The sequence below is a fragment of the Bombina bombina genome, chromosome 2, assembly GCF_027579735.1.
Source record: "Bombina bombina isolate aBomBom1 chromosome 2, aBomBom1.pri, whole genome shotgun sequence".
Lineage (NCBI taxonomy): Eukaryota > Metazoa > Chordata > Amphibia > Anura > Bombinatoridae > Bombina > Bombina bombina.
The window spans coordinates 627,009,367-627,026,763 of record NC_069500.1 but is presented as its reverse complement, the minus strand read 5'-3'; the positions used below and the strand labels follow the sequence as shown (position 1 = coordinate 627,026,763).

Below are 17,397 nucleotides of genomic sequence, written 5' to 3'. Positions count from 1 at the left end.
GTTTCTGATCTTCATAATAAGCAGTTTATATGCAGAGACTTATGAAGCAACCTGAGTTACTTGCTCTATGGGCACAACATATGGAAAATCATCCTTGGGTATTAGCAGTTTTTTATGCAGTGCTATTTTTAAGGTATATTCCAAAAAGACACAAGAAAGTTTAACTTTATTGTGCTAAGAGAAGTGACAGTTGTGTTTAAAGATCTATAAAACTGGTTACTGTGTACCAGTGTTTTAACAGGTCTTGTCATAGTGAATACCAGTGTAGGGTCTCTATTATTAAGTATTGCGCACTATTACTAATAATAATGACCTGAGTATGATCAGGTTGCTAAAATTAATTAATTATTGTGGATAATCTACATGTGTGTGTATATATATATATACACACAGTAATCATTTTGGAACTGTCATATAAGAATATAAAATGATTGTTATTGACACACTGGCTTCAATATGTTTGATTGTGTTACAAATGTGAAATACTGTGTAGCTGTGTTTTCTGCCAGTTAAGCTGCTTTTGCCTCGGACAATGTCCTTGACGGGTTGGCATATATTTTTTAAGCTCTCTTTCATTGCAAACATATTTACTGCCTTATGGGCTTGCAATGCATAGCTGACTTCCTCCTCAGTAACACTATTAAGACTGTTATCAAGCAGTAGTTTAATGCTATTGTAATGATAGAACCAGTGAGCATTTTATTAAACTGACAAATACATTTTGTTTTTCATGCTCTCCATTACAGGAAAAGGACAGATCCGGACTCTAGGAAAAGCAGCTTACCCAACAATAAAGAGATCCCCTCTCATCACCCTACTGACCCAGTAGAACTTAGACGTCTTAACTTTCAAACTCCTGGTAAGAACTTTCATTTTTTCTTCTTGACTGTTTTGCTAAATCCTTTAGTTTACTTGCATTATTAACCTGTCGTTCATAATCGCCAGCTATAGTGACTTGCTGATTACTTCACATTCAGGGCCAGCTCAAAATATTGTGCTGCCTGGGTCCAAGAATGAAATGACGCTCCACCATAGTAACATTACTGATTAGCATGTCAACCTTCTAGCCTTGCCGCTGACCTTACTAAGTCTGCCTGCATACCTGCTTGCAACCAATGCTTATGCACAATTAGTTGGAAGGAAGTTAGGGAAGAGATGCACTTGTCCCACCTTAAATATCGCCCTTGACTGGTTCTGTGTCTTGGCAGTGACTGACTAAAGTGTTGCCCCTTGTTAAGTGCTGCACGTGGTCCCATGTTTGAGCCGGCCCCGTTCACATTATAAACTAACTAAATTAAAGGGACGCTGAACCCAAATTTTATCTTTCGTGATTCAGATAGAGCATGCAATTTTAAACAACTTTCTAATTTATTCCTATTATCAATTTTCTTCGTTCTCTTACTTTTTTATTTGAAAAAGATGGCATCTAAGCTATTTTTTGGTTCAGAACCATGGAAAGCACTTGTTTATTGGTAGGTGAATTTACCCACCAATCAGCAAGAACAACACATTGTGTTCACCAAAAATGGGCCGGCATCTAACCTTACATTCTTGCATTTAAAATAAAGATACCAAGAGAATGAAAAGAATTTGATAATAGGAGTAAATTAGAAAGTTGCTTAAAATTGCATGCTCTATCTGAATCATGATAGAAAAAATTTGGGTTCAGTGTCCCTTTAACTTTCCTGATACTTCCCATAGTTTTATCTGACTGTTATTTGTGCATCAAATGTGTCGCTTGGTAATTCACTGCCCCTTTCTCTGGTTTACTTTGCCGACTAACTTTCTTTACAGCAGTGCCACATGACATTCATTTATATAAAATAATATGCACCTTCTATGGAGTAAGACAAGAGAGTCAGTGGGGTTACTTGAAGCTCATTCCATATGTGTGGCAGATTTATGGATGCAAAATCGTGCAACCATAGGAATTTTAAGAAGTACAGCTCTCTGTTATTTAATAAAATAAAGGATAATAGCTTGATGACATCAATATTTAAACAGACAAAATAGCTTAAATTTTCTTTTTAGAAATCTTACGTCCCTTACTAGGCTATTAACTATAAGATAATGACTTACACAAAGGATAATATTGTCATTAGTTCTAAAAATGTATAAATAGCTGTTAATATACAATTAAAAAGGTGCAGTGGTTTATAATTATTTGAACAGTATAGATAATGTAAACTGTTTAGCAATATTTGAATGATAGGATCATGCTGTATTGCAGAATAGCAGTTAACATTTTTTTGTTTGTGTGCTTTTTGTTCACTAGTTTTTATTTTTCATTGTTGGAAACTGTAATGAAATTTGATGGCGTAAAGTCTACTCAGCTATGACATCATAATGTTATAACTGACATTATGACATCATTTCACAACCGCCTGAAATTGATTGTTGAAAACAAATAAGACTTTGTTGCTAGATTTTTATATAAATATAGACATTTATTGAATACGTTTGTTATGGGTAAATTCCCGGTGTTCGTATCTAATATGAAGTGGAATAGTGATGCATTTAAAAGTGACTGTAACATTGTACTACATATTTTACTTAAAGGGACATGAAACCCAATTTTTTGTTTCTTTCATGATTTAAATAGAGCATACCATTTTTAACAACTTTCCAATTTTCTCTTTGTTTTTTTTAATTTTCAAATGCTTTATTGAAGTTTATATATATAGGAAAATAAACAATACAAACAGTAGAGAGTGACTTACAAGTCGGACAAATCGCAACTCTTACATGAATATAGAAAGTTACAGATAATCTTTCTTTACTTGTTAGTAGAAGTAATTGTCAAGTAAGGAATCTGTTAATAAGCATTAAAGTGCAATTCAAATGTAAACAACATAAGGTAGAATACAATGTATATGTTTCTTGCAGGAGAGTTAGGAAATGTCAGGTTGCAATGGATTATTTTGTATAGGTACATAACTAAGTGGTGGATTTAGCAAAAAGGGTTCAGCACTTCATGGGTTCTAGTGTAGTGTGAGATGTGAGTCATTGTATATAGGTGGTTTGTTGTGAGGTGAAGGGGGGGGGTTTGATTTCAGCTGGATTTAAGGTGCTGAAGTCTGAGGTAGGGCAGGAAGAGTGTGGTGGGTTGCTCTAGTTTGTTTTCCTTGGTGTATATATTCTTCCCAAAGGAAGCATATAGAATGGTAGTCATCAAAGTGTTTGCTTTGTGTGTAATGGTATTTTTCTTTTTTTGGGTGGTGACTTCTGTCCATGCAGACATAGGTGGGGGGTTTTGTGTTTTCCAATTTTTTGGTATCAGCCGTTTAGCCGAATTTACCATAATGGTCAGCAGTGCGAGTTTTAATTTACACTTTACATGTGAGAATTTGTTAAAAATAAAAAACAAATATCCAGGTTGAGAGAGGTGGATAGGGCTTTCTTGAATTCTATTTTGATAGACGACCAGAATGTTTGAGCAATTGGGCCGGTCCACCATATGTGTGTGGGAGTGCCTTCCATGGTACAGCCTCTCCTATACTCTGACGAGACTGTGGGAAGGATAGTGTGTAAACTAAATTGTGTGTAATACCATCTGTATACAAATTTTGGGTAATCTCCATCGTATAAATAGAGGATGAAGATTTAGTCATAGAGGAGATTTTTTTTATCCGTTCTTTATGGCCAAGGTTTTCCTCGATTTTTCTTTCCAATTTCACAACATATGATGGGAGAGTTGAGGCATTGGATTGGAGAAGTATGTGAATGAGAGAAGGCTCTTGTTTTGAATGTCATGAAAATATATGTGTTCAAAGCTGGTTAGATTGTGTGAGAGTTGGGTTCTGTTGGGGTGTTTTGTGAGAAATTTAAAAAGTTGACTATATTTGAACCAGTTTTCATAATTGGTGCCTAAGAGGGTAACAATTTCTGATTTGGGTTTAGGTTTCCCATTGTGCAGGAGTATGTGGCAAGGTGTTGAGTGGCTCACATGAGGAGTCAGTGTAACTTCAGTGGACTGGCGAAGAGGGAAATCCATGTTCTCAGTGAGAGGGGTTAATGGGGACGGTATTGTTTGATATAAGTCTCCCATAGTCTAAAGGTTTCAGTTATGATGATTAGAAGTTGTTTTGGTAAATGTATTTTGTTTGGGGGTTACCAGCATTTAATGCCAAGATGGTAGGTGTTGGATAATTGGTGTTCTAAGAGGACCCATTCTTTGCGCATTGAGTGTTTGCACCAATTTATAATTCTAATGAGGAAAAATGCTTGTCTGTAGTGTAAAAGATTTGGTAAACCTAATCCTCCTAGGTCTTTAGGACGGAAGAGTGTTGATGTGGCGATGCAGGCCGTTTGTGTTGCCATATAAAGGTAGTGATAGTTTTTTGAAGATTGTGGATTAATTGTTGCGGGATGGGTATTGGAATGGTTAGGGAGACATGACTTTGTGGTTTGAGTCGAGTAGTATGTCTAGGTGCAGGGATATGTGTATTCCTAAGTATTTTATTGATTGTGGTTGAGTTCGGAAATGAACTTGTGTTTGTATTAGTTTAAGTTCTTCATTATTTAGTCCTATGGGTAGCAATTCTGATTTGGTGATGTTAATTTTGAATTTAGAGTAGGATCCATAAGTGTCTAAAATTTGGATAAGGGGAGGAATTGATAAGATGGGTGCATAAGGGTTAGGAAAATATCGTCAGCATATAGGGTGGTTTTATATTCTGAGTGGGCAATTTTGAAACCATGAATTGTGATGTTATTTCTAATTGGGGAGGCCAGAACTTCCATGGCAAGAACAAACAATATAGGGAGAGAGGGCATTCCTGCCTTGGGCCGTTGGAGTTATCAAAGGGTTGAGATAGGGTGTCATTTAGTTTTAACTTTGCCTAAAGCTTGTTGTAAAGGGAAAAAACTTTCCCTATGAAATCTCATGAGTGTTTTCCGCAAAAATTGCCAATCTAGCCTGTCAAAGGCTTTCTCTGTGTCAATTGAGATGAATGCAGAGGGGATTTTGTGGGAGAGTGCATGTTCCATTAGGTGCAGAATTTTGGTGGTATTGTCTTTAGCTTCCCTATTGGGGATGAAATCAGCTTGGTTAAGATGGACTATTGAGGGTAGAATCGTATTAATCCGGTTGGCTAGGATCTTTGCGAACAGTTTGATGTCTGTATTTAGGAGAGATATCGGTTGAGAATTTGCTGGAGTTGTTGAGGGTTTACCCGGTTTGGGGATCACAACAATTTGAAAGTTGTTTACATGCTCTGAATCAAGAAAATTAAATTTTTACTTTACTGTCCCTTTAACTATATCATGACTTCGAAATTATTATATTTCTCTTTTACTTTATAAAATATTTGAGATTCAGAGGACCCTCACTACCTTACATTTTAGTGAATATTGAGTATTTTGTAATATATTGAATCATATCATATTAAATTCAATGATATAGCTCAATAAATTTTTAGTTTAAAGATGTGGCTAACTGAATTTATACAGACCAGTCTTGGATATAAGCCATCTGATCATACCAAATTGGTGATGCCTCCTCTCAAGAAGCCCCATAAGCACTCCATACTTCATACCAAACCTCTTTAAGCCACATATCCACATTAGATTAGACCCCCTTGCCTTGCTAGACCTCTGTTGGCCACATACTCACATGTAATCAGACTCCTTGTCCAACAAGTACTGTGTCAGCCACATAACCACATCAAATCACAGGTCAGAACCCTGTCCCTGCAAGCCTTTACCTTAATACCTTGCTGGCTGCTTCTATATTCCCTGCACATGCAGTGCTGTGTTTTAAGCACTGCGAGTGGGGCTGTATGCACAATGGAAGTAAGAGGCTAAGAACTTTTTGGCCTGCCACCACATAGTATGACAGACAGGCAGAAATGTGACAAGTGGCTTGTTATATATGCCACAAACAAAAGGCATCCATATTAAGCATGGATTTGCACATCTACAATATATTAACCTTACCCAACGGCAACTATGGCATGAATATATATATATATACTATGTTTAATGCTCTTTAAGAAGAGCATTAGGACCCACACCTAACAGAACTTAAATAGATTTTACTGATATGCACAGATATGTAAAGTCAGCATACTGAGTTCTTCTACATTCAGCAAGCCTGGCTTAGAAAAGAGGCGTTGGTTACTATTAAATCACTGACAGCTAAAAGCATTCCAGACAATGTTATTAAAGACTAAAGACATTTTCTGTGTGTCATTTAAAAGATAGTGTATTGCACTTTTTATCCTTAAACTCACCGTCATGGAGAGAAATCACTCAAAGTGTTTTTTTTTTTTTTTATCATTATTTTATAAAGTATATACCTCTCCTTCACTTCCAGAACTATCTATACTATAATCGCGTTTGTAATGCATCCGTCGCCAGTTACGCACACATCCTCAATGGAATGTTTGCTGCGCGAGGCAGCCAAAAGAATGTTGGCTGCGCACGCAGCCAAAAGAATCCACCTGGATGCAGCGTAGGCAAACAAAGCCTTAAAAAGAAAACATGCAACCGCCCGCATGAAATAACTAAAAATCATGTAATCTGCAAGAAATAAAAAAAAAATAATAAAAATGAACCGCCCGCATGAAGTATTAAGAAAAAAAAATAACCGCCCGCATGAAGTATAAAAAAAAATAAAACTAACCACCCACACAAAGTATTAAGAAAAAAATAAACATAACCGCTCGTACTAAGTATTAACAAAAAAACTAACCCTTACAGCGCCAAACCCCCCACAACCCCAACTAAATAAATGACAATATTAACCCCTAAACCATCAAACCCTACAACGCCAACTAACTAATTATACTATTAACCCCTAAGTAAATAAACCTAATTAACCTATTAACCCCTAAACTGCCAAACCCACACATCACAATAGACCTAATTAACCTATTTACTCCTAAACTGCCAACCCCCCACAACGCAAATAACTAATGCGTAGATTACGAGTAATGTGTGCTATAAGGAAATTAACTAACGCAACAAAAGTTCTGTTATTTAACCCTCTATAGCGCTGCCATTACAAGTTTTCAAGTTTTCAGCTTGTTCGTGCGAAATGGTGGTTTTAAGCTCCATATTGCACACAATTCAAGCACTGTTTTGAAGATAGAAGAGGCTGCCTGGATGAAGACTTCTCGCCGCCTGGATGAGGACTTCACCGCCTGGATGAAGATCGTTCAAGCCGGACTTCAAAAACTGTAAGTGGATCTTCGGGGGTTAGTGATAGGTTTTTTAAGAGTTTTTGGATGTTTTTTTTTTTTTGTTTAGGGTTTGGGCTATTTGTAAACAAGCTAAATGCCCTTTAAAGGGCAATGCCCAGCTTAGGTTTTTGTTAGAGTTATTTTTTTTTATTTTGGGGGCTTGGTTGGGTGGTGGCTTTTACTGTTGGTGGGTCTTTGTATTTTTTTTTTCAGGTAAAAGCTGTTTAACTTAGGGCAATGCTCTACAAAAGGCCCTTTTAAGGGCTATTGGTAGTTTATTTGTAGCCTAGGTTTTTTTTTATTTTGGGGGGATTTTTTATTTTGATAGGGCTATTAGATTAGGTGTAATTCTTATTTATTTTTGATAATTTTGTTTGTTATTTTTTGTAATTTAGTCTTTTTTATTTTTTTGTAATTATATAGTTTGTAATTTTTTGGCAGCGTAATTAGGGGTTAATAACTTTAGTATAGTGGAGGCGATGTGGGCAGATGGCAGATTAGAGGTTAATAATATATAGTGTTTGCGATGTGGGAGGGCGGTGGTTTAGGGGTTAATAACTTTAGTATAGTGGCGGCGATGTCGGGGAGTGGCGGAATAGGGGTTAATAAATTTTATTAGTGGCGGCAATGTTGGGAGCGGCAGATTAGGGGTTAATACGTTTATTATAGTGTTTGCGATGCGGGAGGGCTCGGTTTAGGGGTTAATAGGTGGTTTATGGGTGTTTAGTGTACTTTGTAAAACTTTAGTTATGAGTTTTTTTTGTAACAGTTTTGTAGCTTAAAACTCATAACTACTGCTTTTAGATTGCGGAACGGATCGTGTCGGTATAGGCTGCAACGCAAGCTTTTTAGCCTCACCGCAAAACTTGTAATGGCTGCGCTATGGAAGTCCCATGAATAAACGTCACTTTTACGAGTTTGGGACTGACGTTGCGTTACAGGCTAAAAGGCTTGCGGTATAGCTATAGCGACAAGACTTGTAATGGCTGAGGTGCTGTTTTAATGCTGAAATTACCATTTTTTCTGCGTTAAGACACGAACGCAAAACTTGTAATCTAGATGTAATTTAATTACTAAGCCCCTAAATTAACCCCAATTACTACTAAATTACACTTAAATAAAATATCCTAACATTAAATTACAAAACATTTATCTAACATTACAAAAAATAAAAAGTCTAACATTACAGAAAAAAATAAACAAAATTATCCAAAATAAAAAAATAAATGTTAATCCCTATGAAAATAAAACAGCCCCACCAAATAAAAACACCCCTAATCTAAACTAAACTACCAATAGCCCTTAAAAAGGTCCTTTTGTAGGGCATTGTCCTAAGTTAAACAGCTCCTTTACGTTTAAAAAATACTAAGTCCCCCCTAACAGTGAAAAACCCCCACCCACCAAACCCTGCAAAATAATAAAACTTAATACTAAAAAACCTAAACTACCCATTGCCCCTAAAGGGGCATATGTATGGGCATTGCCCTTAAAAGGGCATTCAGCTCTTTTACAGCCCATTAAATCTCTAATCTTAAAAATAAAAAAAATATATAAAATAAAATCCTAAAACTTAGCCCCAAATAGGTACTCACTATTCCTAAAGTCCGGCGGAGAAGCTCTTCTTCCAGGTGGCTCCATCATCTTCTATCTTCATCCGGAGCAAAGGCAGCACAGAGCAGAGGTGCAGAGCTGGCTTCCCCGATGCACGGCTCCTCAGCGGCGGTGGTCCTCAGCGGCGTGGAGGCTCCTTTTCATGTGAAGATTGAATACAAGGTACCCCATATTTATTGGGGTACCTTGCATTCCTATTGGCTGAAATTTTGAAATCAGCCAATAGGACAAGAGCTACTGAAATCTTATTGGCTGATTTGAACAGCCAATAGGATTTTAGTAGCTCTAATCCTATTGGCTGATTTCAAAATTTCAGCCAATACGAATGCAAGGTACCCAAAATTGATTGCAGTACCTTCCATTCATTTTTAGTGTACGCCAGAGATCGGATGAAGAGGAGCATCCACTTCGCTGAGGATCGCCGCCGCTGAGGACTGCTGCTAAGAACCGCCGCTGAGGACCGTCACTTCGGATTCGCGCATCAGGGAAGACCACTCTGCACTATTAGATTAGGGGGTGTTTTTATTTGGGGGGGATTTTTTATTTTTATAGGGGTATTAGTTTAGGTTTAATTTTTTTATTTTGGGTAGCTTTGTTTATTTTTTCCTGTAATTTTACATTTTTTATTTTTAGTAAAATTTGCTTGGGGGGTTTGGATTTTTTAAACATAGACTGCCCTCTGGGCAGGCTTATCGCCTAGTGCATAATAAGATAAACAGCTCTCAAAATATCATTTGACTTTTTAAAATTCTTTGAGGTACCTCGCAGTACTGATAAGCCCTCTTAGATCAGCTTACAAGAGCGGAGAACATTATCAGTCCCTGAGTATCCACCAGAATACCTGTGGGAATTGTCATTATTAGGCACTGAGATAAATATTTGAAATATACTTTATATATTAAACTAAATAAATAATTATCTTTGATATGCATATTTTTTAGTTTAAAGAGACAGTAAAGTAAAAATTAAACTTTTATGATTCAAATAAAGCATGCAATTTAATATTTTTCCCAATTTACTTATATCATCTGATTTGCTTCAGTCTCTTAGTATCCTTTGTTAAAAACAATCATACCTATTGTTGGCTCAGGAACAGCAATGCACTACTGGGAGCTAGCTGTAGATTGGTGGCTGTACACATATGCCTTTTGTCATTGGCTGCCAGTATTGCATTGCTGCTCCTTTAACAAACTTTACAAAGAGAATGAAGCAAATTTGATAATAGAAATAAACTGGAAAGGTGATTAAACATGTATACTCTATCTGAATCATGAAAGAAGAAGTTTGGGGTTTATATCGCTTTAATGTACATTTTTTTTTTAATGATCACAACATTTTTTTTCAAGATAATAAAATTATTTGTTCTTCAAGTATTAAAGAGACAGTCAACAGACTTGTTGTTGTTTTAAAAGATAGATAATCCCTTAATTACCCATTCCTCTGTTTTGCATAACCAATACAGTTATAATAATACACATTTTACCTCTGTAATTACCTTGTGTTTAAGCCTCTGCAGACTGCCCCATTATTTCAGTTCTTTTGACAGACTTGCATTTTAGCCAATCAGTGCTCACTCCTCTGTAAATTCACGTGCATGAGCTCATTGTTATCTATATGAAACACATGAACTAACGCCCTCTATTGATGAAAAACTGTCAATATGCATTTGGATTAGAGGCAGCCTTCAAGGTCTAAGAAATTAGCATATGAACCTCCTAGGTTTAACTTTCAACTAAGACTACCAAGAGAGCAAAGCAAAATTGGTGATAAAAGTAAAATGGAAAGTTGTTTAAAATTACATGCACTATTTGAATCATGAAAGTTTTTTTGGACTTGACTGTCCCTTTAACACTCTTTTTTTCTGAACAAATAAACTCCCATATACTGTTTGTGAAGCTTTTGTTTGTTTGCATGTCTGCAGATTATGTTATGTTCATGTCTTTGCGAATATGTTTATTCCAAACTATTACTAATCTGTTTCCCATCTCCAACTGGCTTTTTCCTCTTTACAGCTTTGAACAGTAATTCAGCCCCATACTCCTCACTGATTGGCTCTGTGTCCTCCCTCTCTAGCCAAACTACCACTCAGTCTTTATATGATAATAGCTCTCTCCCACGATTCGCTCAAAAAGGTCTAAACATCTTTGTCTCTGATTTTGTTTTATTTAAATATATTTTTATTTTTTATTTATTTTTTACACCGACCCATATAAGTATTTTATTTTTTGGGGGTAGTCTACTGTCTCGTGTTGACTTTTCGCACACACATGCATTTTGAGAGGAGTGCTTAATCTGGATCAGGACTGGATTTTTATTATCAGCACCCATTTGTTTCACAAACCAAATTAAAACAAGAATTAAATATCTTTAATCATAGATGTCTGTATTGTAAAAATCACTATAAGTCAATTTCAGATTTCAAATAACAATTTGCATTTTACAAGCTGAAAGGCTTGTACTGATCTATGTAAGCCTCTTATTTTCATTTTTATAAGTATTTTTATTCGCTAATAGCAGTAGACCTACATTGTATTACAGGAGGTGCGCACATCTAGGACGACCAATGACAACGCTTTAGTACATACACTTTACGAATTTTATTTACATTTTTCATAAATCTTATAGTCTGACAGCTGTACAGCACTTTAAATATAAGAGAGAAAATATATCTTGTTAGAACATATTTTCTAACATACTTGCTTATATCTTGACGAAATCTATGTACCATGGATTCCAGTTTAAGCCCCCTTAATCCATTAATGGTCTCCTCTGCAATCTGTCTACAATTCCTTGGGGTATGTTAATTCAGAATCATAAACCAGCTGTGCGCTGTTCACGCCATCATCATGTTTAACTGCCCACTCATTTAGACAGCTGAGTAAAGCCTTTAAAATGTCCCTTTAAATTTTAACGACAATAAAAACGTATAGTGCCAATCTAATAAGTTACATTTTTTAGTAGAAATGTGGGAACATAATTGTAAATGGAGATCCACATTCTAAATAATTTATAACCTGGTGTAATAAAATTCTTACTCAATATTTGCTTTATGTTTTAATTAAATAATTATGAGTAAAATTAAAATACAAATTCTCTATTCATCCATTTAATTTGCAATGTGGATTTTATTCAGCAAAGCCATACAGAACAGCATAGTTGAAGGGAAATGAATATAGAACTGAAGCCTAATGGCTAAATTCTAAATAATTTCTCTTTTCTATTAATAGATCAATGAACAGTTTCAGTGGTGAACACAGATAATACATTTTGCATAAAACTCTTTAAAATAAATATATGATTACTCAAAGAAATGCAGAAAAGCAGCTGATATAAATTGTAAAATTGTCAACTCAAGTAATAAATGATGACATTTAAAGCTAGATATGAATAAAGATACCCCCAGCTTGTTTGCTGATATAGTCCCCCCCCACCCCCACATATCATGTTCTCTTCCTAATAACTCAGTTCTTTTAATGACAAAGATGTTTACACCTTAAGTAGATTGTAGGTATTTTTCAGGGGTTGCGCTCAGAACATAACTGACCGAGACATTTACTGTTTCTTGGTCTTTTTTTTTTTTTTTTTTGCAAAGGCCATAAACCCTATCTCTACAATCTACTAGCTGTGAAAACATTTTTGAAGCATTTGTTTCAACTGTTCAAATCTGTTTCCCTCAACTGTTTGTCTTACAATGGTGCATGCAACATTTTTATACTTGTGTTGCACACTCATCCATGGTGCTTTTGAACCTCTCTGCATCTTTATGAGATAGAGCTAATATTTTTTTTTTAAAGCAATAACAAAATATTAAGATGACCAGACATTTCAGTCCATCAAACATTGTGATGAGTCTTCATTACCTCTTTGCTTCAAAAAATTACCCCAATCTGCATTTAAAGACTCTGTTAAACTGTTTTCCCTTTCCAATGAATTGTTATACAAGCTGCATAGTATAACATTTATAGGAACTTGCTTCTTTGGGTTTATTTTTGAATATGAAATAGCTGTTTCTGTTAATTGAAACCACACCCCAATAAAATAGGCTAAGCTTGCAGGGAGAGTAGACCTTAGCTTATCTTTGTATTATTTACACAAAATCATCCATCTTTATCTCAATTTACCCTAAAATTGCATGCTCTATCTGAATTATTAAAGTTTAATTTGACCTGAGTGTCCCTTTAAGATTCTATAAGAATGCTCGTCAATCCTATTTCCCTGGTGGAATTCTGTGAAGCCACTTTTTACCCTGAAAACAGGGTGTCTCACTAAGGAGTGTAACCTGCATTTTTGTATGGGAAGGAGATGCACAAATTACAAAACTACACAATGAAAATCGTAATTTTAAAATCATACAAAATGAGTAAATTAACCATTCACTCATAAATACGTATGGAAAAATTGTATTGTTAAGTTGCATAAAAAATTGTAACCAAATTGTTTACCAAAAATGTTATTTTATCAAAAACATAACATTGGTAGTTAACTTATACATGAATAAATGGTATTAACTATATACAGCATAAATTGTAATTTAAGTACACTGAATGTGGAAAAAAGAAATGTGTACTTAAAAGTGTAATAGTTGTTCTTCCGTAAAATGGCCATTCCATGGGCATATATGAAATGTTCTCTCAAATCCCAAAGTAATGCTGGAAACATTTTGGCACTACAGTTCTTACTGTTTTTTTTCTGCCAATTAAAAGTGGCAGCTTTTCACTAAAATACTCAAAACATTTATTCGGAAAGGAAAACCTATACATACAAAAATTACAGCAAATTTAAGGTACAGTGCACTGAAAACGGCTTCATTTTTAGTAAGCACAATACGTTTTAAAACAAGCTGGTTTCCCCCTCTGCCCTCCATTGCAAAATTTTACCTAGCAGAGAGCTCTCATTATTTGCATGGGAGACATCTTGGGACTCACAGGGACAGCCCTTTTTTTATAGAATTCCCCTGTGAGTGCTGGCATGAAAACAACATCTAGACCAGCACATTTTATAGAATCGGCCCCTTAGAGAGTAAGTTGGAAAATACATAATTTAATACCTATCTGCCCAAACCCCACCTCACTGGGAGCGTGGTTACTTCTAAACATTCTTGTTTACATGGCTTTTCTATAACCATTACTGATATATTATAATTTAAAAAATCAAGGGTAAGGAGCTATTGTAAACAACTTAGTACACTCAAACAAATAAAATTAATCATTGGGAACACATTAAAGGAAAGAAAATGATTACAGCAAAAAGTCCCGTTATGTAGCTTTCTTAATTTTATTGGGGGGAAATAAACAGGTTTTAATAACCATTAGATTTTTCATGACACATTAGAGATTATTTAATTTATTTTTTATGTTTAATTTATTACCGCCATTTCCATTGCAGGTTCAGATGTTTCCGGTTACCCTGGTAACCTTCATTCTTCAAGTTAGTTTTGCTTAATTATGCATTAATCATTTTATGTTCCTACTTAAAAAAGTCACTACCTTCTCTTTTAGGAACTTTTTAAGTTGTAGGCTTTTTAGTTCTTCTTGCCATCTAATCCAGCAGTTGCCATATTGTACAGTGCTGAACAAAGAGTTTGAATTGATGCTTAAAATGTACCTAAATCCTAATGTTATCACGTATATTCAGCTAACCTCATTAACTCATTGCACAATAACATCCTCTTCTCACACTAGGTGTCTTTATTTTTGGGAACATGCTTGAAAACGCTTCATACTCCAGAACTCATATTTCCAAAGCATGTCCTGCTTTGAGTAGCCAAGCTTTCTGCCTGCCTCTGACACATAAAACATATTGACTACATGCACAGTGCTTCTCATTTATCTGTTTTCAGATGTATTATAAGAAACTAAGCAGGTCTTAATCGTTAACTTATTTCTTTCGCTTCTTTTAAAATAGGTATGGCCAGTCACCCTCCCATTCCTATCCTGGAACTTGCAGATAACATTGAACGATTGAAAGCTAATGATAATCTAAAGTTTTCACAAGAATACGAGGTAATGTTTTTCACTTTGTTATAATGATATAAGTATCAAAACAGTCGAAAAGGAAGGAAATAGAAATTCCATCCTGATAGCCATGCTGTGCTTAGTTATTATTTTAGGTATGAGGATATTATTACTGAAGTTGATGTTGATGAAGGATATGTTATTCATATTTGTGAATTAGTTGATGAGTTATTGATGTATCCACATAAGGTTTAAAGGGACAGTCTACACCAAAAAATTTCTTATTTAAAAAGATAGATGATCCCTTTATTACCCATTCCCCGTTTTTGCATAACCAACACAGTTATATTAATATGCTTTTTACCTCTGTGATTACCTTGTATCTAAGCCTTTGCAGACAGCCTCCTTATCTAAGTGCCTTTGACAGACATGCAGTGTAGTCAATCAGTGAAGACTCCTAAATAACTTCACGGGAGTGAGCACAATGTTATCTATATGACACATGTGAACTAGCACAGTCTAACTGTGAAAAACTTTCAAAATGCTCTGAGCTAGGAGGCGGTTTTCAACTGTTTAGAAATCAGTTTGAGCCTAGCTAGGTTTAGCTTTTCAAAAATACCACCAAGGGAGCAAAGCAAATTTGATGATAAAAGTAAATTGGAAAGTTGTTTAAAATTGCATGCCCTATCTGAATCATGAAAGTTTAGTTTTGACTTTACTGTCCCTTTAAGAAAGTGATCTTCAGTTTAAAAAAAAGGGGAAGCATATTAAAATTGGTAAATTGGTAAATTGTGACACTTTAATAATTGTTTGGCTGCTGCTCTTAATAGGAATAAAAATATCAGTCCAGGCAGACCTTTTAATTAAAACTGACCTTTTGGATACAATGCGTTATTTTTTTATCTCACAATGAGATCTTAGCCATGGTTCTAAGCATGACTAAAATCTCCTTGTGATATTGAAATGTTGGACCTTATTGCATACAAATAGAGATCAATTTTAATTAAAACGTTTGGCTGGACTAATATTCATGTATACAGATGTGAAGTGCCTGGGAAGTCAGTTTGGGCCAATCAAGGAAGAAGTCTGGGTGGTGTTGTCTTCAAACTGTAAAGATTCAACTTAATAGAAATAAGGGCTTTACCCAATGTTACTTTCTATTGATAGCAGCATTTGTATTTTGTGTTTAGGCAGGTACATATATCTGTAGTTTCATTTCAGCTAGTAAAAGACTAGTAAGACATTGCAGAGGATCATTGACAATTAGTGAAGCAGTAAAGATGTATTTTCTAACTAGCGAAATACAACACGTTTGTATGTATGTGTTTGTGTGTGTGTGTGTGTATATTCTTTCATGTCTGCATTTTAATTTCAGTAGGCTATATATATGCTTTCATGTCTGCATTTTAATTTCAGTAGGCTATATATATGCTTTCATGTCTGCATTTTAATTTCAGTAGGCTATATATATGCTTTCATGTCTGCATTTTAATTTCAGTAGGCTATATATATGCTTTCATGTCTGCATTTTAATTTCAGTAGGCTATATATATTCTTTCATGTCTGCATTTTAATTTCAGTAGGCTATATATATGCTTTCATGTCTGCATTTTAATTTCAGTAGGCTATATATATGCTTTCATGTCTGCATTTTAATTTCAGTAGGCTATATATATGCTTTCATGACTGCTTTTTATTTTTATTTTTCTGCCTCTTTATTACTGTGATGATGAGTAAATGCATTACTATGGATGCTGTTAAGTTTAATTTGTTCATTACATTCTTTCTGATCTGCTAATTACATTAGTGTCCCTAATGTAGTATAAACTTACTAGTATCATCCTATCATCCTGTCATTACCCTAATCATCACAAGTATGCTCCTACCAGCTAAATTAAATTAGTGATTTCAAACACATTAGCAGGTTTGCATTGCATTAGAACTATGCAATTTTCATTTTAACTATTACAGAAACTTTTATCAGACAGATAATAAACCTGATACATATTTAATCCAGTGATTTACCTTGAATATTTTTGACAAGTATGGGACTCATGCGTAAAGTGCAACTGGAACCACACAGTTTGTTATGTGTCTGATAAAATAAGAATAATATGTAAAAGCATTGTTAAATACTGTATTTGTATATGTTATTTGCCTATATCAACCTGTAGCTTCATCATAGATATGCCTGACGTAATACAATCTAACTAAATTATCAAATACCTGCAGTAATGTGATCTAACTAAATTATCAAATGCCTGCAGTAATGCGATCTCACTAGATGATCAAATGCCTGCAGTATTACAATAGCACTAAATGATCAAATACCTGCAGTAATACAATCGTACTAAATGATCAAATGCCACTAAATGATCAAATATTTGCAGTAATACAGTGCCACTAAATAATCAAATGCCTGCAGTAATACAATTTAACTAAATGATCAAATAACTGCAGTATTATAATACCACTAAATGATCAAATACTTGCAGTAATACAATAACACTAAATAATCAAATACCTACAGTAATGCAATACTACTAAATGATGAAATAGCTGCAGTAATACAATCTCACTAAATTAACAAATACCTTCTGTAATACCATACCACTAAATGATCAAATACCTGCAGTAATACAATACCA

The 17,397-nt window shown here is 34.9% G+C and overlaps 1 protein-coding gene across 1 annotated transcript in view; it reads left to right on the top strand.

Moving 5' to 3' along the window:
- PTPRD (protein tyrosine phosphatase receptor type D) overlaps positions 1 to 17,397 on the top strand; it is a 666,726-nt gene that overhangs the window by 477,899 nt on the left and 171,430 nt on the right. Inside the window, exons 21-23 of the mRNA XM_053702567.1 lie at positions 747 to 859; positions 14,181 to 14,222; positions 14,700 to 14,797. Of these exons, the coding sequence (XP_053558542.1) occupies positions 747 to 859; positions 14,181 to 14,222; positions 14,700 to 14,797 (253 nt within the window). The remainder of the gene's footprint in view (positions 1 to 746; positions 860 to 14,180; positions 14,223 to 14,699; positions 14,798 to 17,397) is intronic.